The sequence below is a fragment of the Nanorana parkeri genome, unplaced genomic scaffold (genome assembly GCF_000935625.1).
Source record: "Nanorana parkeri isolate BGI_ZX_2015 unplaced genomic scaffold, ASM93562v1 scaffold359, whole genome shotgun sequence".
Classification (NCBI taxonomy): Eukaryota; Metazoa; Chordata; class Amphibia; order Anura; family Dicroglossidae; genus Nanorana; species Nanorana parkeri.
This window is the reverse complement of record NW_017306627.1, coordinates 184,411-204,892: the sequence shown is the minus strand read 5'-3', so window position 1 is coordinate 204,892 and position 20,482 is coordinate 184,411. Positions and strand designations below refer to the sequence as shown.

Genomic DNA, 20,482 nt, shown 5'->3' with positions numbered 1-20,482 from the left:
GCAAAGTGAACAGCCTATCTGTCTTTAGTAAATCAACCCCAACGAATGTAAATAAAAAATGATAACTTATAGTTCTTGTTAACATTATTGTCATGTGCAGAATCATGGTCAGCCAAGATTTTCTTCCACAGTCACTGTCAAGATTCACATATGTGGTAAGATTTTTCCTGTCTAATAGGTTTTGCCAAAAGTCACTCTGTGCCTTGGGTGAAGACAAGTCCAGATTCCAACTAGCAAAGATCAAATACCAAACGGCAAGGATGGGAAATGCACTTGTACAATTTTTTCTGACATCAATTAATATTAACTGCTGTGGAAGACACCAAATTTAGACTGGATATCACAAACCAGTTACTCTTTTCAAAAGGCAGCATGGTGGATATGCAGATAGCACTGTTGTCTTGCTGTACATAAATTCTGGGCTCAGTTCCAAAAAGGAACACTACCTACATGGAGTATGCATATGTTTTTAATCCAAAACATTACTAGCATATTAAGCAGGCACTTAATATGACATATTAAGCAGACACTCAGGAGTTAAATCTTACAAATGCATACCAATACCTTATATGTGATGCTATTCTTTTTAATTTGCTCTGCAGAAATAAACAATTGGGTATTTGATATTAAACATAATGCTATCTGCGTTACTCTCTATTAGAGTTTCATTCGGCAGTGATCTTCAATAAGGCCTGGTTCACACCTGAACGTTTTGTATATGCGCGTCACACACGTGTTTTTCCCCCGCCAGTTTGCACGTTTTTTGCGCGTTTTCGTATTTTTTAAAACGCACGACGCACGCGCGTTTTGGAGCGACAACAGAGGTGTCCAATGAAAAAGAATTCCGGTCTTTCCGCAAGCGTCCAATGAAAGACTCTGGAGACGCAGCATTTCCTTTTCCTGTATCCAAAAGACCGTGTGGTGTCTTTGTCTTTTGTGCAGAGGAGAGATTCGATTTCTGAGTGCTTTTTTGAGTTATTATGGATCTGGCTACACAAAGACGGACTGCAGCAGTCGTTGCAGCAGTGCGCTTGATGCAATTGAGGAGAAGGAGAGAGAGTATGCGACGGTTCTGGGTTCATCCGGTCATAGCGAACCGTGAAGAAAGAGGCCAGTTCTGGGCCATGTATGAGACGCTTCGTGGACATGAGGAGAAGTTTTTCAGCTATACCCGCATGCCCAAAAATAGGTTAGTACATAAACAATTGTTAGTGCTTATTGTTGTTCTGTCTAATTGCTAGTATTGACCACAAACCTTTATATATATTACAGTTTTGATGAGCTACTGGGATTGCTGTCGGTTGAGTTGGAGCGTCAGGACACCTTCATGCGTGACAGCACTCCACCCCCCGAAAGATTAGTTATTACCTTGCGGTAAGTTCACTACATCATTCCTTTGTAGAATTAAAGACCAATGAAAAGAAGCATAAATCTGATCTGTCACAGTACTGTCATTACCCCCCTCCTTTTAAATGATAATCTGTTTACAAGAGTTATATATGAAATTGTATATTAATGCTATATTAATGCTCTATGTGTTGTGCCTTTTGCTGTAGTGTCCTGTGCGTTGTGCTGTTCTGACATAGGTGTCTTTGTGATATGCATGTTGACGTATGGCATGTGTGACCCTCCTACATATGTTTAACCCAACCTTTTATAGAATAAAATCCTAACAATATTTTAAACCTTCATCTTGAACCCACAAAAAAACACACAAACTCATTGTAAAATGTTAATTAACATTTACTATATAAAAATAACATAAACTTAAACGTAAACTTTCCTGCTCAAATGGGTAGGAGGAGAAAACGAAAACGTTTAATACTCAAATTATAAATTTTGATAATTTGGACGCGCCAAGTGCTCCTCAACCTGCATGGGATAGTCTGCTGATTGCTGTGTGTAGGTGGTGGAGCTATGTGCCAGGCTGGTGGTGGGATACACATATGGGGAATGTGGTTGTGGGTGCCATGTTTCTGGGTGGTGCATGGATGTGTGTGGGTATGCATGGGTGTGTGAGTGCATGGGTGCGACGTGCTGTGGATGCTGAATTGGTGGGGCTGGTAAGTGTGGTAAGGGTGCAGTGTCAGGTTGTCTGGAGACACTTTTCAAAATAGCAGCGTCAATGGCCCTGGTGATAGTTTCACGAATTTCGGTCTGTCCATCTTCAGGCACCTTTTTCGATTTGTCCTCCAGGCTCAGGAGGAAATGTGCCTCGCACGAAAGCCTGTCCGAGGACGTGCTACTGCGCATTCGCCGGCGTGATGACGTCACCGCGCCGTATTGCCGCGATGACGTCACGCCGCACGGGGCGTGACCCGCTGGGCCGTCTTACATCTGCGCCTGCGCGGCCGGGATGTGCCGGTGGACGCCCTCTATGTCTGCGTCCCTGCAGAGGGACTCGGCATCTTCCGCGGGCAGGTACCTGACAGTAGCGGTGTGGGGCACTGGCAGCCGAGCCACTACGGTATTCCCGCTGCTTTCTACGGTGGATACTGCCCTTTGTATTCGTAGGAGACAAAGCATTTGCTCTTAGTGAGCATTTAATGAGGCCCTACTCCAGTCATGGGCTAATCCTGGAGAAGAGGGTCTTCAATTATAGGCTCACCCGAGCACGCAGGGTTGTGGAGTGTGCCTTTGGCATACTCTCCAATAAATGGCGCTTCCTGCACTCGCCAATTAACCTCAAAATCGAAAACGCCATCTCTGCGGTGAAAGCAGCCTGTGCCCTTCACAATTTTGTGCGTTGCAGAGATGGGTTCAATTTTGACGATTCATTGGCGCATTGCATGGAGAGTAGCCATTGCAGCGCCAGCCGTGGAACAACGAATGGTGGCAGCATTCGTGACGGTTTTGCTGCATACTTCATGTCACCTGAGGGGGAGGTGTCATGGCAGATGCAAGCGATTCAGTCTTGATTCCCCTCATTTTCCCTTGATCTGATACCAATAAAATATATTTGAATTGAAAACAGACTTGAGTATTGTTTTTTATAAATAGATGCACGCAAGTCACATGCAAACACTACACGCAATTCAAATGTAAACAATACACGCACTTCACATTAACACACTTCATGCACGCATGCTACATGTAAAGACTACACGTATCTGACATTAAAACACTGCACGCCTGTCACATAAAAGCACTGCTAGCATCTGACATAAAAAACACTGCACGCATGTCACATTAAAATACTGCACGTATGGGACATAAAAAACACTGCACGTATGGGACCTATAAAAAACTTCACGCATGGGACATAAAAAAACACTGCATGCATGGGACCTATAAAACACTGCATGCATGGGACATAAAAAACACGGCATGCATGGGACATAAAAAACACTGCACGCATGGGACCTATAAAACACTGTACGCATGGGACATTAAAAAAAACTGCACGCATGTCACATTAAAATACTGCACGCATGGGACATGCATGTCACACTGCACGCACGCACTGCACGCATTTCACAATAAAATACTGCACGCACGGGACCTATAAAAAAACTGCACGCATGGGACATAAAAAAACACTGCACGCATGTCACAATTAAAATACTGCACGCATGGGACATACAAAACACTGCACGCATGTCACAATAAAATACTGCACGCATGGGACCTATAAAAAACTGCATGCATGGGACATGCAAAACTGCACGCATGTCACAATAAAATACTGCACGCATGGGACCTATACAAAACTACACGCATGGGACATTAAAAAAAACACTGCACGCATGTCATAATTAAAATACTGCACGCATGGGACATACAAAAACACTGCACGCATGTCACAATAAAATACTGCACGCATGGGGCATAAAAACACTGCACGCATGTGACATAAAAAAACACTGCACGCATGTCACAATTAAAATACTGCACGCATGGGACATACAAAACACTGCACGCATGTCACAATAAAATACTGCACGCATGGGACATAAAAACACTGCACGCATGTGACATAAAAAAACACTGCACGCATGTCACATTAAAATACTGCACGCATGTCACATTACAATACTGCACGCATGGGACCTATAAAATACTGCACGCATGTCACATTTAAATACTGCACGCATGTCACATTACAACAGTGCACGCATGTCACATTACAACAGTGCACGCATGTCACATTACAACAGTGCATGCATTCTGCAAAAAAAATATTAAACACATAAAAACATTGCTGACATGTACCTTTTGATCCTTTCACTTGTTTGGAGTATGTTTCCCAATCAGGCCATGTAGCTTCACAAACATCTTGCCAGGCACGTTGCCTGATTCTCCGTTTTTTGTAGTCTGCATGTCTCATATCGTAGAGACAGGGTTTTGCCTGCACCAGCCGTATGAATGCCTCTGAATCAAGTAGGCCACATGCACTGGAATCCTCCATCTTGCTCTTCTTCTTGCTCACACAACAAGTTGCAGAGGGGAGTGGTCTGTTGCCATGTGTGGAACGCGCGTTCTATGCGTGATTTTTGCTTAAAAAATGCGCAAAAACTAATTTCGGCCGTTCCCATGGAAGTCTATGACCGCGAACGTGCTACAAAACGGCCCAATACGCCGCAAAGAAGCTCCTGTACATTTCAGGCGTGGGCCGTTTTGTAGCGCGTTAGGGACGGGCGGAAATACAGAAAGGTGGGAACGAGACCATTGACTACAATGCAATTTAGATTTTTGAGCGTTTTGTAGAGCGTTTTGTAGAGCGTTTTGTAGAGCGTTCGTCGAGCGTAGAACGCGCTACAAAACGGTCAGGTGTGAACGAGGGCTTAATATATTTACCTTCTTTAATTTTATTACAGAGGTTTTTTAAAAAAATCTAAACATTTAAAATTCACAGCAAATTTTAATATAGCTACATTTGAGCTACAGGTCTCAATGTTTCCCAACTATTTAGTATATGCAGTATTTTATTAGTAGTGCTATATTTCCTATTGGGTAAAAATGTGTAACATTGTGTTACATTCAGTTTCATTATATATTTATGTTGTTCCATCTCCCACCTGCTATTCTTCAGGCATATTCTCCTGATTAGCGGGAGTTAGCTGTGCACAATGAGAATAATTAGCTCTTGATGGAGTTAAAATTGGAAACTGTTAAGTACTTTCAGCAAACTTTCAAGAATCTGATTTTAGGTTTAGTTTCCAGACATCTAAGTAGCTACTTAGTGCCCATTTTTTCCATGTTCATATTCCATGTTCTGTTCTACTGGAACTGACATATTATTGTTAAAATATTCAAATATGCAAATCTGATTTGGACTTAGCAGAACAAACTTCATAATTGGAAATAGTATATATTATAAAAACGTGTGCTACAGTACTCACTGTAATCCACCGTGATTTTTTCAGACTGAACTTAATGGATATGTATCTTTTTCAGCCTAACTATAGTATAACAATGTACTGGTATAAAAGAAGCATTTTTGTACCTTTTCAGCTTGATTATTTTACTATTTACACACTTTTTGTGATGTCTATTAAATGTCTGTGACCTTTTGCTGGATATTAAAGACCATTATGAAAGCATACTAAGCATATATTATAAACATACATTAATATTTAATGACTCAAAACATGGGAAAAATTGTGAACTTTCCCTAAAGTACCGTATTTTTCGCTCCATAAGACGCACTTTTTTTCCCCCAAAAGGAGGGGGAAAATGTGCCTGCGTCTTATGGAGCGAATACCTATCGCCCGACGCCCGGGACATGCAGTTTCGGGCGCCGGGCGAGTAGTTTCTTTTTGTACATTCAGCCCTGCTCCTGACAAGCAGAGCTGAATGTACAGTGGGAGCCGCTGTTCGTTTAATACAAGGGATCTAATTAGATCCCTTGTATTAAATCGAGCGGCGGCGGTATCGGCGATCGTGTCTGCCCCCCGCCGTGGTTTTCTGGGTACCCCGTTCCTCTGGGGGACCGTGACCCGTCACGGTCCCCCATAGGAGCTCACCATAGAGCCCATTGAGCAGACGAAGAACGTCGTTCTTCGTCTGCTCCGTGTGATTACTGAGACAGTGCCACCTGTCTCAGCAGTCACTAACTGCAGCTTCTGTGACAGAATTTCTGTCATAGAATTTCTGTCACAGAAGCCATGCGTCCTATCGTCCGGAGCGTCTTATAGACCGCAAAATACGGTATATGATAAACCTAACTGAACCATTAATATGAGTCTGTGAAGGTTCTCATTTATCCAGGTCATGGGATAGCTAGTTAGTCACTGGTATGGAGGACCAGAGCTACGAGACAAGGCTACTAAATTTAAACGTGTTCACATTGGAGGTGAGGAGATTAAGGGGGGATATGATCTCCATGTATAAAATGTTCAATGGTGGTAGCAACATTAGCGATAAACTGTTTAAAATTAACTCCATTACAAAAACTAGAGGTCACCACCTAAAATTGGTGGACAAAAAATTCCAGCACAAGGGGCGCAGGGGGTTCTTCACAGTAAGATCAGTTAGGGCCTGGAACTCACTGCCATAGGCGGTGATTTCAGCAAATAATGTGGAATTGTTCAAGAAACTTTTGGACGATTTCTTAAGAGACCGTAATATACATGGGTACAGGTACTCCTAGAATGAGATCCTAATAGGTTGGACTTGATGGACTAATGTCTTTATTCAACCTCAAATACTATGTAACTTTCTTCTGGACTTTTTCTGTTATGATAAACATGTTTCTTAGCTTATCTAAGCCACTTCTTCAGTTCTGACAAGTGTCAAGAAAATCCCCCTGTGTTTATTTTCACACAGGTAGCACACACATCTTAATCCAAACCATGGAAAGGCAGACGTTGATTGACCAAGAACAGGATGGGAGGTGTGAAAGTTATAAAACCACTCTGTTCTAATTACATAATCCCATGATTGCCAATTTAATCGAAGGTTTAACCCCTAAACAGATTTCCTGATGCCAAGGATGGGATTATGTAACTAGAAAAAGTGGTTCCAAACTTTCACACCTCCCATTCTGTTTTGGAACAATCAGTACACACTGAGTGGCCAGACTATTATGACCACCTGACGTTTGTAGGCAAATTAGCTATAATTAGCTATAATTTCGCGCTGAAGTTGCTAGAGGGCCAGGCCATTATAAATAGGGAACCAGGTTGTTTACCACGACAGTAGAAGTGATTTTTTTCTGAAGATATGGGTAAACAACGCGATTTAACAGCCTTTGAACGTGGGATGATTGTTGGCGCTTGGAGCCATGGAGCGAGTATCAGCAAAACATCAGAATTCGGTAAATGTTCAAGAGCAGCTGTTGTTAAAGTGTTTAAAGACTGGACTGTCAGCCGAAAATCTGGGTCTGAACGTGCGAATTGTGGCCGTCAGCGACTAGTCAATGTTAGGGCAGAACAGAGAGTATAAAGATTGGTACAAGACAACAGAAGGGCAACAGTGCAGTGTCAGATTCCTCGCATCACCTTTCAACATCTCGTGGAGTCACGAAGCGGCCTAACGAAGTCATCTCGTTGAGTCATCTCTGGCCCAACGAAGTACTGATGGGGTGGTCATAATAATCTGGCCACTCAGTGTATGCCTCACTATTGTGATTGGACTAAGGTGTATGTGCTACCGTGTGTATATAAATGTTTTGGGATTTTCCTGACACTCATCAGAACTGCAGAAGTGGCTTTGACAAGCTACAAAACATTATCAACATTACAGAACAAATCCAGTTGAATGTGACTCACTACTACTAGCCATCCCATTTGAGGCACATTTGTGATGTATTTACCATGCCATCACATTGCAGTCACATGCAAAACAGTACACAGTTTATGTAACATTAAACACTACTCCATACATTCCAGTCCAAAATTCAAGTATCAAATTCCATTGAAGAACAAATGCTGCACAGATGTTTGTCAGATGTAAAACACAAATAATTTTTAGCATCTCTAGTTAAATCACACTTCTCTGTCCATGGTTTAGGTGGAGCACATGTTGTCACATGTTGTCATGCATACAGGTGCTGTGTATAGTTTGGAGGAAGTATAATATCTACTTAGATACCTTCTCCTGGAAGATGTAATGCAGTCTCTTCATGAGACAAAATTAATGGTCCTTAACACATATTTTATTGTCCTTTCTCGACTGAAAAATAACATTATAGCAGATTATTCTTAATAGTCCTTAACACATATTTTATTTGTCCTTTCTCGACTGAAAAAAAACATTATAGCAGAATACTCTCTGCTGATACCACTGCTTGTGGCAAAGATTTCCAAAATGTAACCACTCTGACTAAGAAGAAGCCCCTACGCCCTTTGTGGTTAAATCTTTTCTTTACCAATTTTAGGTGATGGCCTCTAGTCCTTGTTAGTCCTTGGAGTTTACTGTAAAAGGTTTACTGCTGATATTGTCATCCACACCAAACATTTTGTACATGAAAATCATGTCCCCTCTTAGTCCAAATTTAGCAACCTTGTTAGATAGCTTTGATCCCCAGGTCCCTAATGAGTTTGGTTGCCCTTCTCCGGACTCTCTCCAGCTCCAGGACATCATTTCTGTGGATTGGGGACCAAAACTGAACTGCATACTCCAGATGAGACTGAACCAGCGATCTTTAAAGTGGCAACATTTTTGAGTTGTCTCTACAGTACATTCCCATTTTAATACAAGACAGTACTCTGCTAGCTTTGTTTACCACAGCCTGGCATTGCAAAATATTATTCAGTCTGTTGTCTACTATGACACCCAAATCTTTTTCCATTTCTGACTTTCCTAGTGGAGTACCCATTAATGTATATTGTGCTTGCCTGTTTTTAACCCCAAGATGCATTACTTTACATTTATTAACATTGAACCTCATCTGCCCAATCGTTGCCCACTCCCCTATTTTATCCAGGTCCTCCTGTAATGTTATAATGTCTAAGTCTGTGTCTATTTCCCTCCCAATTTTAGTATCATCTGCAAATACAGAAACATGGCTATTAACACCCTCCCCAATATAATTAATATGTGTGATTACTGAGACAGTGCCACCTGTCTCAGCAGTCACTAACTGCAGCTTCTGTGACAGAATTTCTGTCATAGAATTTCTGTCACAGAAGCCATGCGTCCTATCGTCCGGAGCGTCTTATAGACCGCAAAATACGGTATATGATAAACCTAACTGAACCATTAATATGAGTCTGTGAAGGTTCTCATTTATCCAGGTCATGGGATAGCTAGTTAGTCACTGGTATGGAGGACCAGAGCTACGAGACAAGGCTACTAAATTTAAACGTGTTCACATTGGAGGTGAGGAGATTAAGGGGGGATATGATCTCCATGTATAAAATGTTCAATGGTGGTAGCAACATTAGCGATAAACTGTTTAAAATTAACTCCATTACAAAAACTAGAGGTCACCACCTAAAATTGGTGGACAAAAAATTCCAGCACAAGGGGCGCAGGGGGTTCTTCACAGTAAGATCAGTTAGGGCCTGGAACTCACTGCCATAGGCGGTGATTTCAGCAAATAATGTGGAATTGTTCAAGAAACTTTTGGACGATTTCTTAAGAGACCGTAATATACATGGGTACAGGTACTCCTAGAATGAGATCCTAATAGGTTGGACTTGATGGACTAATGTCTTTATTCAACCTCAAATACTATGTAACTTTCTTCTGGACTTTTTCTGTTATGATAAACATGTTTCTTAGCTTATCTAAGCCACTTCTTCAGTTCTGACAAGTGTCAAGAAAATCCCCCTGTGTTTATTTTCACACAGGTAGCACACACATCTTAATCCAAACCATGGAAAGGCAGACGTTGATTGACCAAGAACAGGATGGGAGGTGTGAAAGTTATAAAACCACTCTGTTCTAATTACATAATCCCATGATTGCCAATTTAATCGAAGGTTTAACCCCTAAACAGATTTCCTGATGCCAAGGATGGGATTATGTAACTAGAAAAAGTGGTTCCAAACTTTCACACCTCCCATTCTGTTTTGGAACAATCAGTACACACTGAGTGGCCAGAATATTATGACCACCTGACGTTTGTAGGCAAATTAGCTATAATTAGCTATAATTTCGCGCTGAAGTTGCTAGAGGGCCAGGCCATTATAAATAGGGAACCAGGTTGTTTACCACGACAGTAGAAGTGATTTTTTTCTGAAGATATGGGTAAACAACGCGATTTAACAGCCTTTGAACGTGGGATGATTGTTGGCGCTTGGAGCCATGGAGCGAGTATCAGCAAAACATCAGAATTCGGTAAATGTTCAAGAGCAGCTGTTGTTAAAGTGTTTAAAGACTGGACTGTCAGCCGAAAATCTGGGTCTGAACGTGCGAATTGTGGCCGTCAGCGACTAGTCAATGTTAGGGCAGAACAGAGAGTATAAAGATTGGTACAAGACAACAGAAGGGCAACAGTGCAGTGTCAGATTCCTCGCATCACCTTTCAACATCTCGTGGAGTCACGAAGCGGCCTAACGAAGTCATCTCGTTGAGTCATCTCTGGCCCAACGAAGTACTGATGGGGTGGTCATAATAATCTGGCCACTCAGTGTATGCCTCACTATTGTGATTGGACTAAGGTGTATGTGCTACCGTGTGTATATAAATGTTTTGGGATTTTCCTGACACTCATCAGAACTGCAGAAGTGGCTTTGACAAGCTACAAAACATTATCAACATTACAGAACAAATCCAGTTGAATGTGACTCACTACTACTAGCCATCCCATTTGAGGCACATTTGTGATGTATTTACCATGCCATCACATTGCAGTCACATGCAAAACAGTACACAGTTTATGTAACATTAAACACTACTCCATACATTCCAGTCCAAAATTCAAGTATCAAATTCCATTGAAGAACAAATGCTGCACAGATGTTTGTCAGATGTAAAACACAAATAATTTTTAGCATCTCTAGTTAAATCACACTTCTCTGTCCATGGTTTAGGTGGAGCACATGTTGTCACATGTTGTCATGCATACAGGTGCTGTGTATAGTTTGGAGGAAGTATAATATCTACTTAGATACCTTCTCCTGGAAGATGTAATGCAGTCTCTTCATGAGACAAAATTAATGGTCCTTAACACATATTTTATTGTCCTTTCTCGACTGAAAAATAACATTATAGCAGATTATTCTTAATAGTCCTTAACACATATTTTATTTGTCCTTTCTCGACTGAAAAAAAACATTATAGCAGAATACTCTCTGCTGATACCACTGCTTGTGGCAAAGATTTCCAAAATGTAACCACTCTGACTAAGAAGAAGCCCCTACGCCCTTTGTGGTTAAATCTTTTCTTTACCAATTTTAGGTGATGGCCTCTAGTCCTTGTTAGTCCTTGGAGTTTACTGTAAAAGGTTTACTGCTGATATTGTCATCCACACCAAACATTTTGTACATGAAAATCATGTCCCCTCTTAGTCCAAATTTAGCAACCTTGTTAGATAGCTTTGATCCCCAGGTCCCTAATGAGTTTGGTTGCCCTTCTCCGGACTCTCTCCAGCTCCAGGACATCATTTCTGTGGATTGGGGACCAAAACTGAACTGCATACTCCAGATGAGACTGAACCAGCGATCTTTAAAGTGGCAACATTTTTGAGTTGTCTCTACAGTACATTCCCATTTTAATACAAGACAGTACTCTGCTAGCTTTGTTTACCACAGCCTGGCATTGCAAAATATTATTCAGTCTGTTGTCTACTATGACACCCAAATCTTTTTCCATTTCTGACTTTCCTAGTGGAGTACCCATTAATGTATATTGTGCTTGCCTGTTTTTAACCCCAAGATGCATTACTTTACATTTATTAACATTGAACCTCATCTGCCCAATCGTTGCCCACTCCCCTATTTTATCCAGGTCCTCCTGTAATGTTATAATGTCTAAGTCTGTGTCTATTTCCCTCCCAATTTTAGTATCATCTGCAAATACAGAAACATGGCTATTAACACCCTCCCCAATATAATTAATAAACAGGCTAAACAGTATGGGGCCCTGAGGCACACCACTCTTGACCGTAGACCAATATGAAAAACAGCCATTTATCAGTACTCTCTGGACACGTTCCTGAAGCCAGTTCTCTATCCATGTACACACCATTTCATCTATGCCCATAGATTTCAGCTTGTGTATTAAGCGTTTATGTGGTACTGTGTCGAAAAAAATATGAAAAACAAAATAATATCTGAATCATAGTATTCTTCTAGTGTCTAGTATTCTTCCATGTAAATTAGCTAACAAAAATATTTAAAGATATTGAGTTTAATATTTTCTGTTTTTGTGCACATATTTAAAAACTATATTAACCAAATGGTGATACTGTCACTTATGTGTTCTGTCAACTATGGGGACATGCCAAAAATGTACTTGAATAGCATCAGTCCCAATAAGCCATTGGTATCATCAAGCTATTTATTGTTAGACACAGGTAGTTTTATATCAAATGACTCAAGGGATTATACAGTGTCCTGCTTCAAATAAAACCTGGCCTGCCTGGTGTGTATTTTTGAGACCCTTGTAAATGAGTATGAACATTCTTAAGACTCCTATTTTTTAGTTTTAGACAACATAAATACGTTTGTGTGGGTTTTTAGGGATTTTTCGAGCAAGACCGAAGAGAAACAATACCATGGCATGATTCTGAAATACTGGAGAGACTTAGGCATACTTTATGCATTTAATGTACATAAATGAACTGCTTTGTTGTTTTAAATGGTTTTGTTAATCTGTTGTGTTTGTTTAGCGGTCAGAGAATCTAAAAAAAAAAATATTTCTGCAGCATCTTCCAACAGCTTGTTCTTTCTCCTTCTTAGGCTAACTTAACACTACAAGGAGCCAAGCTTTTAGTTGCCGAAACAGAACTGAACAATGCACAGAGCCAACTTGATGCCAAGCAAAGAGAGCTGGATGATGTGCAGGCAATGTACGATGCTGCTATGAGAGAGAAACAAATGCTACTGGATGATGCAGATGCCTGCAGGCGGAAGATGAACAATGCTACAGCTCTGATTGAGGGACTTGGAGGAGAAAAAGTAAAAACATATCTATGCAGAATATGTTCTTTATTCTTGTATTGTTACAGTCCCTCCTGTTGATATCCATTGATTTCTTTCTGAATTCTCTTTTTCTTGGATGATGTTGGTTATATGTAGTTTACTTGATAACTTTTACATCTATAGTATGGATGCACTGGTATTACATTGCATTGTAATTTACTGTAATGTTTGCCTTTTATAAAGAATTGTTGGCTTTATAAAGTAAATCTGTCACTTTCTCTGTTAGAAATAGCCCTACAAATGCAGACTTGGTGCTGAACAGTAGTGCTGAACACTTTAAATGGAAATCTGTGGCTGCAGGGCACCTCAGGAGCCCCTGTAACCCCGGTACCTGCAGTATTTTATTTCCATTGTGGGCACTGTTCAATAGAATTGTGATGCCCTGCACCAAATTGTGGTGTGCAGCAGGGGAGGTCCTTAGGAATGCCTTTTACAAAAGTCATTATTTACATACTGGAGGTGCCCTGCAGCCCACAGTCAGAGATTCTCTTTTAAGTATATGTTCTTGAACTGTATTGATATATATAGGTTAGGGCTGGAACTAATGATTATTTTCATAATCGATTAGTTTGACGATTATAATTTTTTAATTAATCGGATAAAAATAAATACCATCCTTAACTTACAATAAAATCCACAAATGCAGTGTTACAAACATAAAGCTTACTTCAGAATAAAACTGCATGCACAATTTTTTGCAATCGCACTGCAATAGAAAGTACGACATTGCTGTATCGTGCTTTCTAGTGCAGGCGATCACACTATGGGTGGGAGGTGCGTTTGGGGTGCCATTGAAATGAATGGCACTGCAACGCACTTCCCGCAGCAGAATTTGTCAGGCCGAATCCGAAAATGACTTTTTTTCCCACCTTTTTATATATATATTTTTAAAATAATTGTATTGTAAGCACATGGCGCTTGAATAGCTGCAGCCAGAGAATGACAGCTGCCAGTGGCAAGATTCTGCAGACAGCAGCTGAATGTAAATACAGCATTTTGTGGGCTGGTGCAATAGTCAGCCTACTATTGGCCATTTTGAATTACATAGTTACATAGTTAGTCAGGTTGAAAAAAGACACAAGTCCATCGAGTCCAACCTATAGAGATACAAAGAGAAAAAAAAAAAGAAGAAAAAGAAAAGCCTAAACAGAACACTGTGCCCACAATTACCCAATGTTGATCCAGAGGAAGGCAAAAAAAACCCTATAAAGCACGGTTCAATTTGCTCCAACAGGGGAAAAAATTCCTTCCTGATCCCATAAGGCAATCTGATATTCCCTGGATCAACAATCTCTGATGCTTAATATACCTCTAAGAACTCAATATCCAGTAATATTCTGTGCATTTAGGAATACATCCAGATGTTTTTTAAAACAATTAACCGAGCTAGCTAGAACAAGCTCCTGGGGGAGTCTGTTCCACATTTTCACAGCTCTAACTGTGAAGAATCCTTTCCGTATGCAAAGGTTAAACCTCCTTTCCTCCAGACCCAAAGAGTGCCCCCTTGTCCTTTGCAGTGACCTTAACGTGAATAATTTGGCACCAAACTTGCAATAGCAAGCAGCAGGCCAAATATGGGTGCTGTTTCATAACTTCCTAGACCTAGTGTGGTATTTCAATACAAAGGATATGACTTGAAAATTATTGTGACAACAGCCTCAAATCCCACCGCTATGGGCAGAATGTGACAAGTGCACTCTCAGGAAGGTAACAGAATTTAAAATATGGTAGAGTTCTTCAAAGAGGCAAGGATTCTTGATTTATTATTTAGAGTATTTAGAGAATCAGCTTAATGATTTCAAAAAATGCCTTAATTACAAAATATATTTACAGATAAAGATATTACAAAATAAACAATAAGCAAAATAAATGGGTCATACAATAAGTAACAGCAAAATAAACAGGATTAAAAGTGAAAAAGTACTTTAAAAAGTTTGTGTTATCTTTGGCATCTGGACAGAGTCCACTTCAGAGTAAGTCCAATACTGACAAATTCAGCGGCTCTGAGAAATTACTCTTAGCATTCTGGCATTGTTCCAGCTCCAGCTGCCAATTGCAGCAGCCTTTTTTATTCTCCAGAGGGTGTCACTGAGCAATCTCCCACCCAATCAATAAAACTAAGGTGTGTGATGTAGGACTGCTAAATGTTTTACAATACTTTAGCAGACACCCCCTTAATGCCAGTTTTTATTTGGTTCTGATCGTTAAAAAAACCCAGACTAAGATGTGTATTGCCCTAAACCATTTCTGTAATGCTTTAACAACTATTTTATGATAGCTAGTAGCAATCTCTGCTTTTATGGAGGTTTATCACCCTCAGTTATGATCAGGGTACATTTGAGCCTGTGCTCTGCTAGAGGTCTTATGGCATAGCAATTTTATGTCAGGTTTTACTTGAAGTCTTTTGAGACTGTGCTGTCTATTTAACCTAATCTGCTCAAGCTGGTTGTATTCTAGTTCAATCTTGTCTGTGAATTTTAAAAGTTGCTCCTTGCTGGAGCTCAAACAAGAGATTTAAATATATTTATCTATATGATCCGTGCTACCTACTACTATCTAAACAAACTGCCCAGCGCTATATTTAAATAATTAAATAGAATATTAAAGTCCTTTAAAAGTTCATAAAAGTATTCAGTTATCCATACAATGCCACAAATCTCTCAACCAACTTGTTCAAAAGTCCCAGTACATTTGTGCAAACGATACAAGCAGTGCAAGAATACCCACAAAATTTGTGCAAATGATGCAATTAGGTGGTCACTCTCCCCATCCGTGTGTGGCCACAGACTACACTCAGCAGATGAGGTGGACCATTCAGATAGAAATGGTCTTACAGCACTCAGATTACAATCCATCCATCCGCGGGGATGTTTAAACCGTCAGTATTCCCCTTCATCTCCTTTTCTCCATTCAGCAATGCTCATGGAAAAGTATGAAAAAACATTTATAGTTACCAATAGTTAACTAATTTATTTATTTTAAAAGATTAAAAACACTCACAAAAGTTTCTGCACCGATTGCTTGTAATACATGCCTTCCTAGAGCCACTGCTGGCGTGTTTAACCCCTTTTTAACATGGGTACAAAAAATGAAAAAAAGGCCTCAGTCATGAAGGGGTTAAATAGGATGCAGTAGTCCTCTATAGCAAATGTTCGTTCAGCCACACTCTCAGAGCAGTCCTTCACTTCCTGATGTCTAGTGGATGACCTCAGCGTGTATCCGCCCACCGATGCAATTCATCATGTGACTTCCTCGGGGCTGGGCTTATGAACTTTTAAAGGACTTTTTAAATATTTTATTTGTTTTATTATTTAAATATAGTGCTAAACAGTTTGTTCAGGATCAAGAGATTTAAATATATATATATTTTAGCAGACTTACAATTTTGGATACATGGTGTGCAACAAGACTCCCCACTCAGTTTGGGCTTATCAGACCTCATTATCGTCACAATTATTTTTCAGTGTAATATATTGAATGTACGTGTTGCTTTTCTCTAGATACGGTGGACAGAAAGCAGCAAAAATTTTCAGAATCAAATTATTCGGCTAGTTGGTGATGTTCTTTTAGCCACTGGTTTCCTCTCCTACAGTGGACCATTTAACCAAGAGTACAGGACTCTGCTGCAGCAACTCTGGAAGAAGGAAATGAATCATAATAGAATACCATACAGTGATGTAAGTATTTTAGTTACAAATTAGACACATATTTCTACTATGTAATTATTATTTGTCTTTTTTTTTGGACCAACATTGCAATCTTTATACTGTGTATAAGTGACTTTATGTTAATAAAAAATCTGATTGAATCTAGTTAACTGATAACACCAAAGAAGAGTTGCCATTAGAGTGGCACAACCCACGTAAATCTTAATCAGACCCTCAAAAATGATATGGTAATAAATGCTGTTCACAAATAGTTGACTTTCTAGACATAAATCTGTGAGGCCAGTTTTATGGGAAATGTTGGTTTATTAATTAAATCAGTCAGATCCTAAATAGTGTTGAAAAGCTTACAATACCACTATATACACTTCATATACCTGTATTAATCTTCACATCCATTTCAGTGCAGCCAAGGGGTCCCTGGAACCCATGTAAACCATGGGAACAGTACTTTGACACAAAATGTTCCCTTCCACTTGCTCACTGTTCAATAAAACAGTACCAAAGTGTCCATGACCATTTGACATTTACTAGTAAATGGTAGGGAGGGGCCTAGTGGAAGAAGCCCGGGGGGGGGGGAATGCAACAGTTACTAGTTCCTTTCCATTGTACATCTTCAATAATTTAAACTTGACTGACATTAAGGGCGTTCTATTTTACCTCCTTTAGATAATCTGAAATATCACTTCATGGAAACCTACAACCTATTAAAAACATATTAAAACACGTTATGTACAGTATGTCTTAATGAATGTAATAATTAGCTAATAGAGCTGAGAATAATTGGGGCACCCAATAATGCACAAGGTTGCACATACTAAAGCCAATTATGCGTAGACAACAGATACATGATTTATTAAAGTTAGGTTTTAAACGTTAGTGTAGTCAGTCTAATTAAAATAATTTTTGATTGCTTGATACTGTCCATTTCCAAGTTCCCTGTTAATTTAATACGGCCCATTATTAGAGTTTCTGTCATAAGAGAGATCATTAATGGACAGAAAGAAAGGGAAAAAAGACCAGACGAGCTAAAAAAAGGTAGATTCACCATTATTCTTTGGTGATTGGGAAGAAACCGGCTGATGCAAGATTTTAGTACTTATGAAGCGTATATGCAAGTGAAAACAAAAATATTTGGTGTGTCTGGTCATTCCTAAATTATTACATTAGTTTTAGGATTATTGGCCTTAATTAACAGCTATCAAATGTAAGTGTGTAAAATGTATAGGAATTACTAATCTGTAACTTGTATACTTGCAGAATGCACCTTATACAACATTGCAGTTCTAATTGCTCAAGTAATAAATTCATTAAAGCAGACGTTAAGAATAAAAAAGCCCCCAGGAGCTTTTAGCCATAATTTGCTAGTATGCACAGCACATTAGCATGTTATGACAAACTTACCTGCCAAAATGATCCCCTCCAGCACCGCTCCCCTCGGTCACTGACGCTTCTGTCTTCTCCTGGGCATTATTTATTGACCAGATCTTATGGCATACAATAATCCTTCACATGCATATGGTTTATCTTGGTAGGAATCCTTCTGAGCCTGTGCACTGAGTTGCACATTCTTGGCTTAGTGCACAGAAATAAAGAAAGTGTTGACAGGTAGGAGGATATATGACAGAAGAGGCATAGGCAGTCTCTTCTGTTGTATTCTGCCTGTCTGTCAACATTTTTTTTTATTAATACACTTAACATCTTCTTCTTTATTTTTTGTGGATAAAATAATTTATTGTTTCACATGCTTATAGTACAACAGTGCATGCTATTTGTGCCCGACATTGTTGGCTCCAGACATAGCAATGCATATAACATTACATTAACAATAACCATGAAAAAGAAAACAACAAAAGAAAAATTCTGGTTCTACAGTACAAGTGGGGGAAGCTTTTCCCTACATAGCTCACTAGGCAAACCGACAACACTCCTATATACCCGCCAGGGGGCTCGGCCGTAACAGAATAACAGTAAGGTGAAGAACAGATAGGTGAATCTGATAGTGGGGCACATGTCTCACCTGGCCCCACTGGTAGGACAGGGTCCAGGCTTACCCAGGGCTCTCCGAGAGGGGCAGTGGTCAGTCCTCAGGGTTGTGCATCCATGTCTACTGCCGAGTTAGTGCATTCTAACCAGCTATCCCAGATTTTATGGAATTTTTCGGGACATCCCCTGTGGGCAGGGCCGTCTTTAATATTGATTGGACCCCGGGCAAACATTTTCTTGGGCCCCCCACCACGCCCCCCTGCAATATTGCCCGCTATATGCTGACAGAGCAGAGCCACGCTGCATCTGGGATGGATCCAAAAAATATTGTCCAGATCCACCCCACCACCTGATTGACAGCTGACTCTACCTCTCTAGAGGTTGTGTCCGCCCCATCCATCCCTCCAGTCAGCGTTGGAGGATCAGAGAGAGGAGGGGGGTATTCCTGCGAGGAGCCGTGACTGACAGTCACCGCTCTCTGCAGAGAGAGTGAGTGCGGGAACTGCGTGATCAGCGGTATGTGATCGCTCAGTTCTCGATCAAGAGAGCCAACCTGTGGCAGCTTCAGTAACTAGGGGGAAGAGCGCATTTCACTCTCCCCATAATTCTACTTTCATGGTAAATGTGCGGATAATTCGCCACCTACAACTTCCACTGCATAGAATAGCAACAATAATAATAATGACACCTGAGCATGTCCCCTGGTGTCATTATTATTATGTGCCCTGGTGTCATTATTAGTATGTCCCCCCAGTGTCATTATTGTTATGTCCCCCCTGTGTCATTATTATTATGTGCCTCCGGTGTCATTATTATTATTATGTCTCCTGGTGTCATTATTGTTATGTCTTCGGCCAGCTTGGCAGATACCGCTCTCCGGGATCTGCCCACATCTCCTGTGTGTACAGCGCCCACGTGATCGGCCCTCAGCCTGCTACTGCGCATGCGCAGACTGCCCAGCGCTCTCAATCAGAAATCATGTGCATGCGCAGTAGCAGGTTGAGGGCTGATCACGCGGGCGCTGTACACACAGGAGACGTGTGCAGATTCGGGAGAGCTTAGAGAGCAGTATCTGGCCGAGCGACTGGTACGGCTGCTAAGGATCTATGTGAGGGGAATGATTTGTCTGCAGGGTGGGGGTCGTGTCGCCATATTATCAGATTTGTTTGCCCGGCTCGACACTGGCTGGGAAGTCAGCTTCCCAGCCAATCAGCATCGAGCCGGCCAAATAGCATAGAGCCAGCTTCCCGGCTCCATGTTCCCTCGCGGCAATGCCGATCAGAGGAAATCTCCATCTGACCAGAAGTTCTGGTATAGGGAAAGGTATCAGTGCATTTGGGCGAGTATGAGTATCCGGCATTGCGGAACCTGGCCTTGGGGCAGCAGGCAGGGTAAATCCGGTCCTGTCCCTAGTCATCACCATAATGACACCAGGCGACACCCGGGGGCGGGACACACACACACGTCATCACCATAATGACACCAGGGGGATGGCATAGCAATAATGACACCGGGGGATGGACATAACAGTAATGACACCAGGTGATGGACATTACAATAATGACACCAGGGGATGGACAGAACAATAATGACACCAGGGGATGGACATAACAATAATGACGAAGGGGACGGAGATAACAATCATGACACCAAGGGACATAATAATAATAATAATAATAATGACACTGGGGGGACATATTATTATTATGTCCCCCTGGTGTCATTATTATTATCTCCCCCTGGTGTCATTATTATTATTATGTCCCCCTGGTGTCATTATTATTATTATGTCCCCCC

At 40.8% G+C, this 20,482-nt stretch overlaps 1 protein-coding gene across 1 annotated transcript in view; it reads left to right on the top strand.

Annotated features, from left to right (window-relative positions):
• The window catches only part of LOC108788892 (dynein heavy chain 5, axonemal-like), a 237,649-nt gene that overhangs the window by 143,512 nt on the left and 73,655 nt on the right, over window positions 1-20,482 (top strand). Inside the window, exons 60-61 of the mRNA XM_018558793.1 lie at window positions 12,792-13,010; window positions 16,535-16,711. Of these exons, the coding sequence (XP_018414295.1) occupies window positions 12,792-13,010; window positions 16,535-16,711 (396 nt within the window). The remainder of the gene's footprint in view (window positions 1-12,791; window positions 13,011-16,534; window positions 16,712-20,482) is intronic.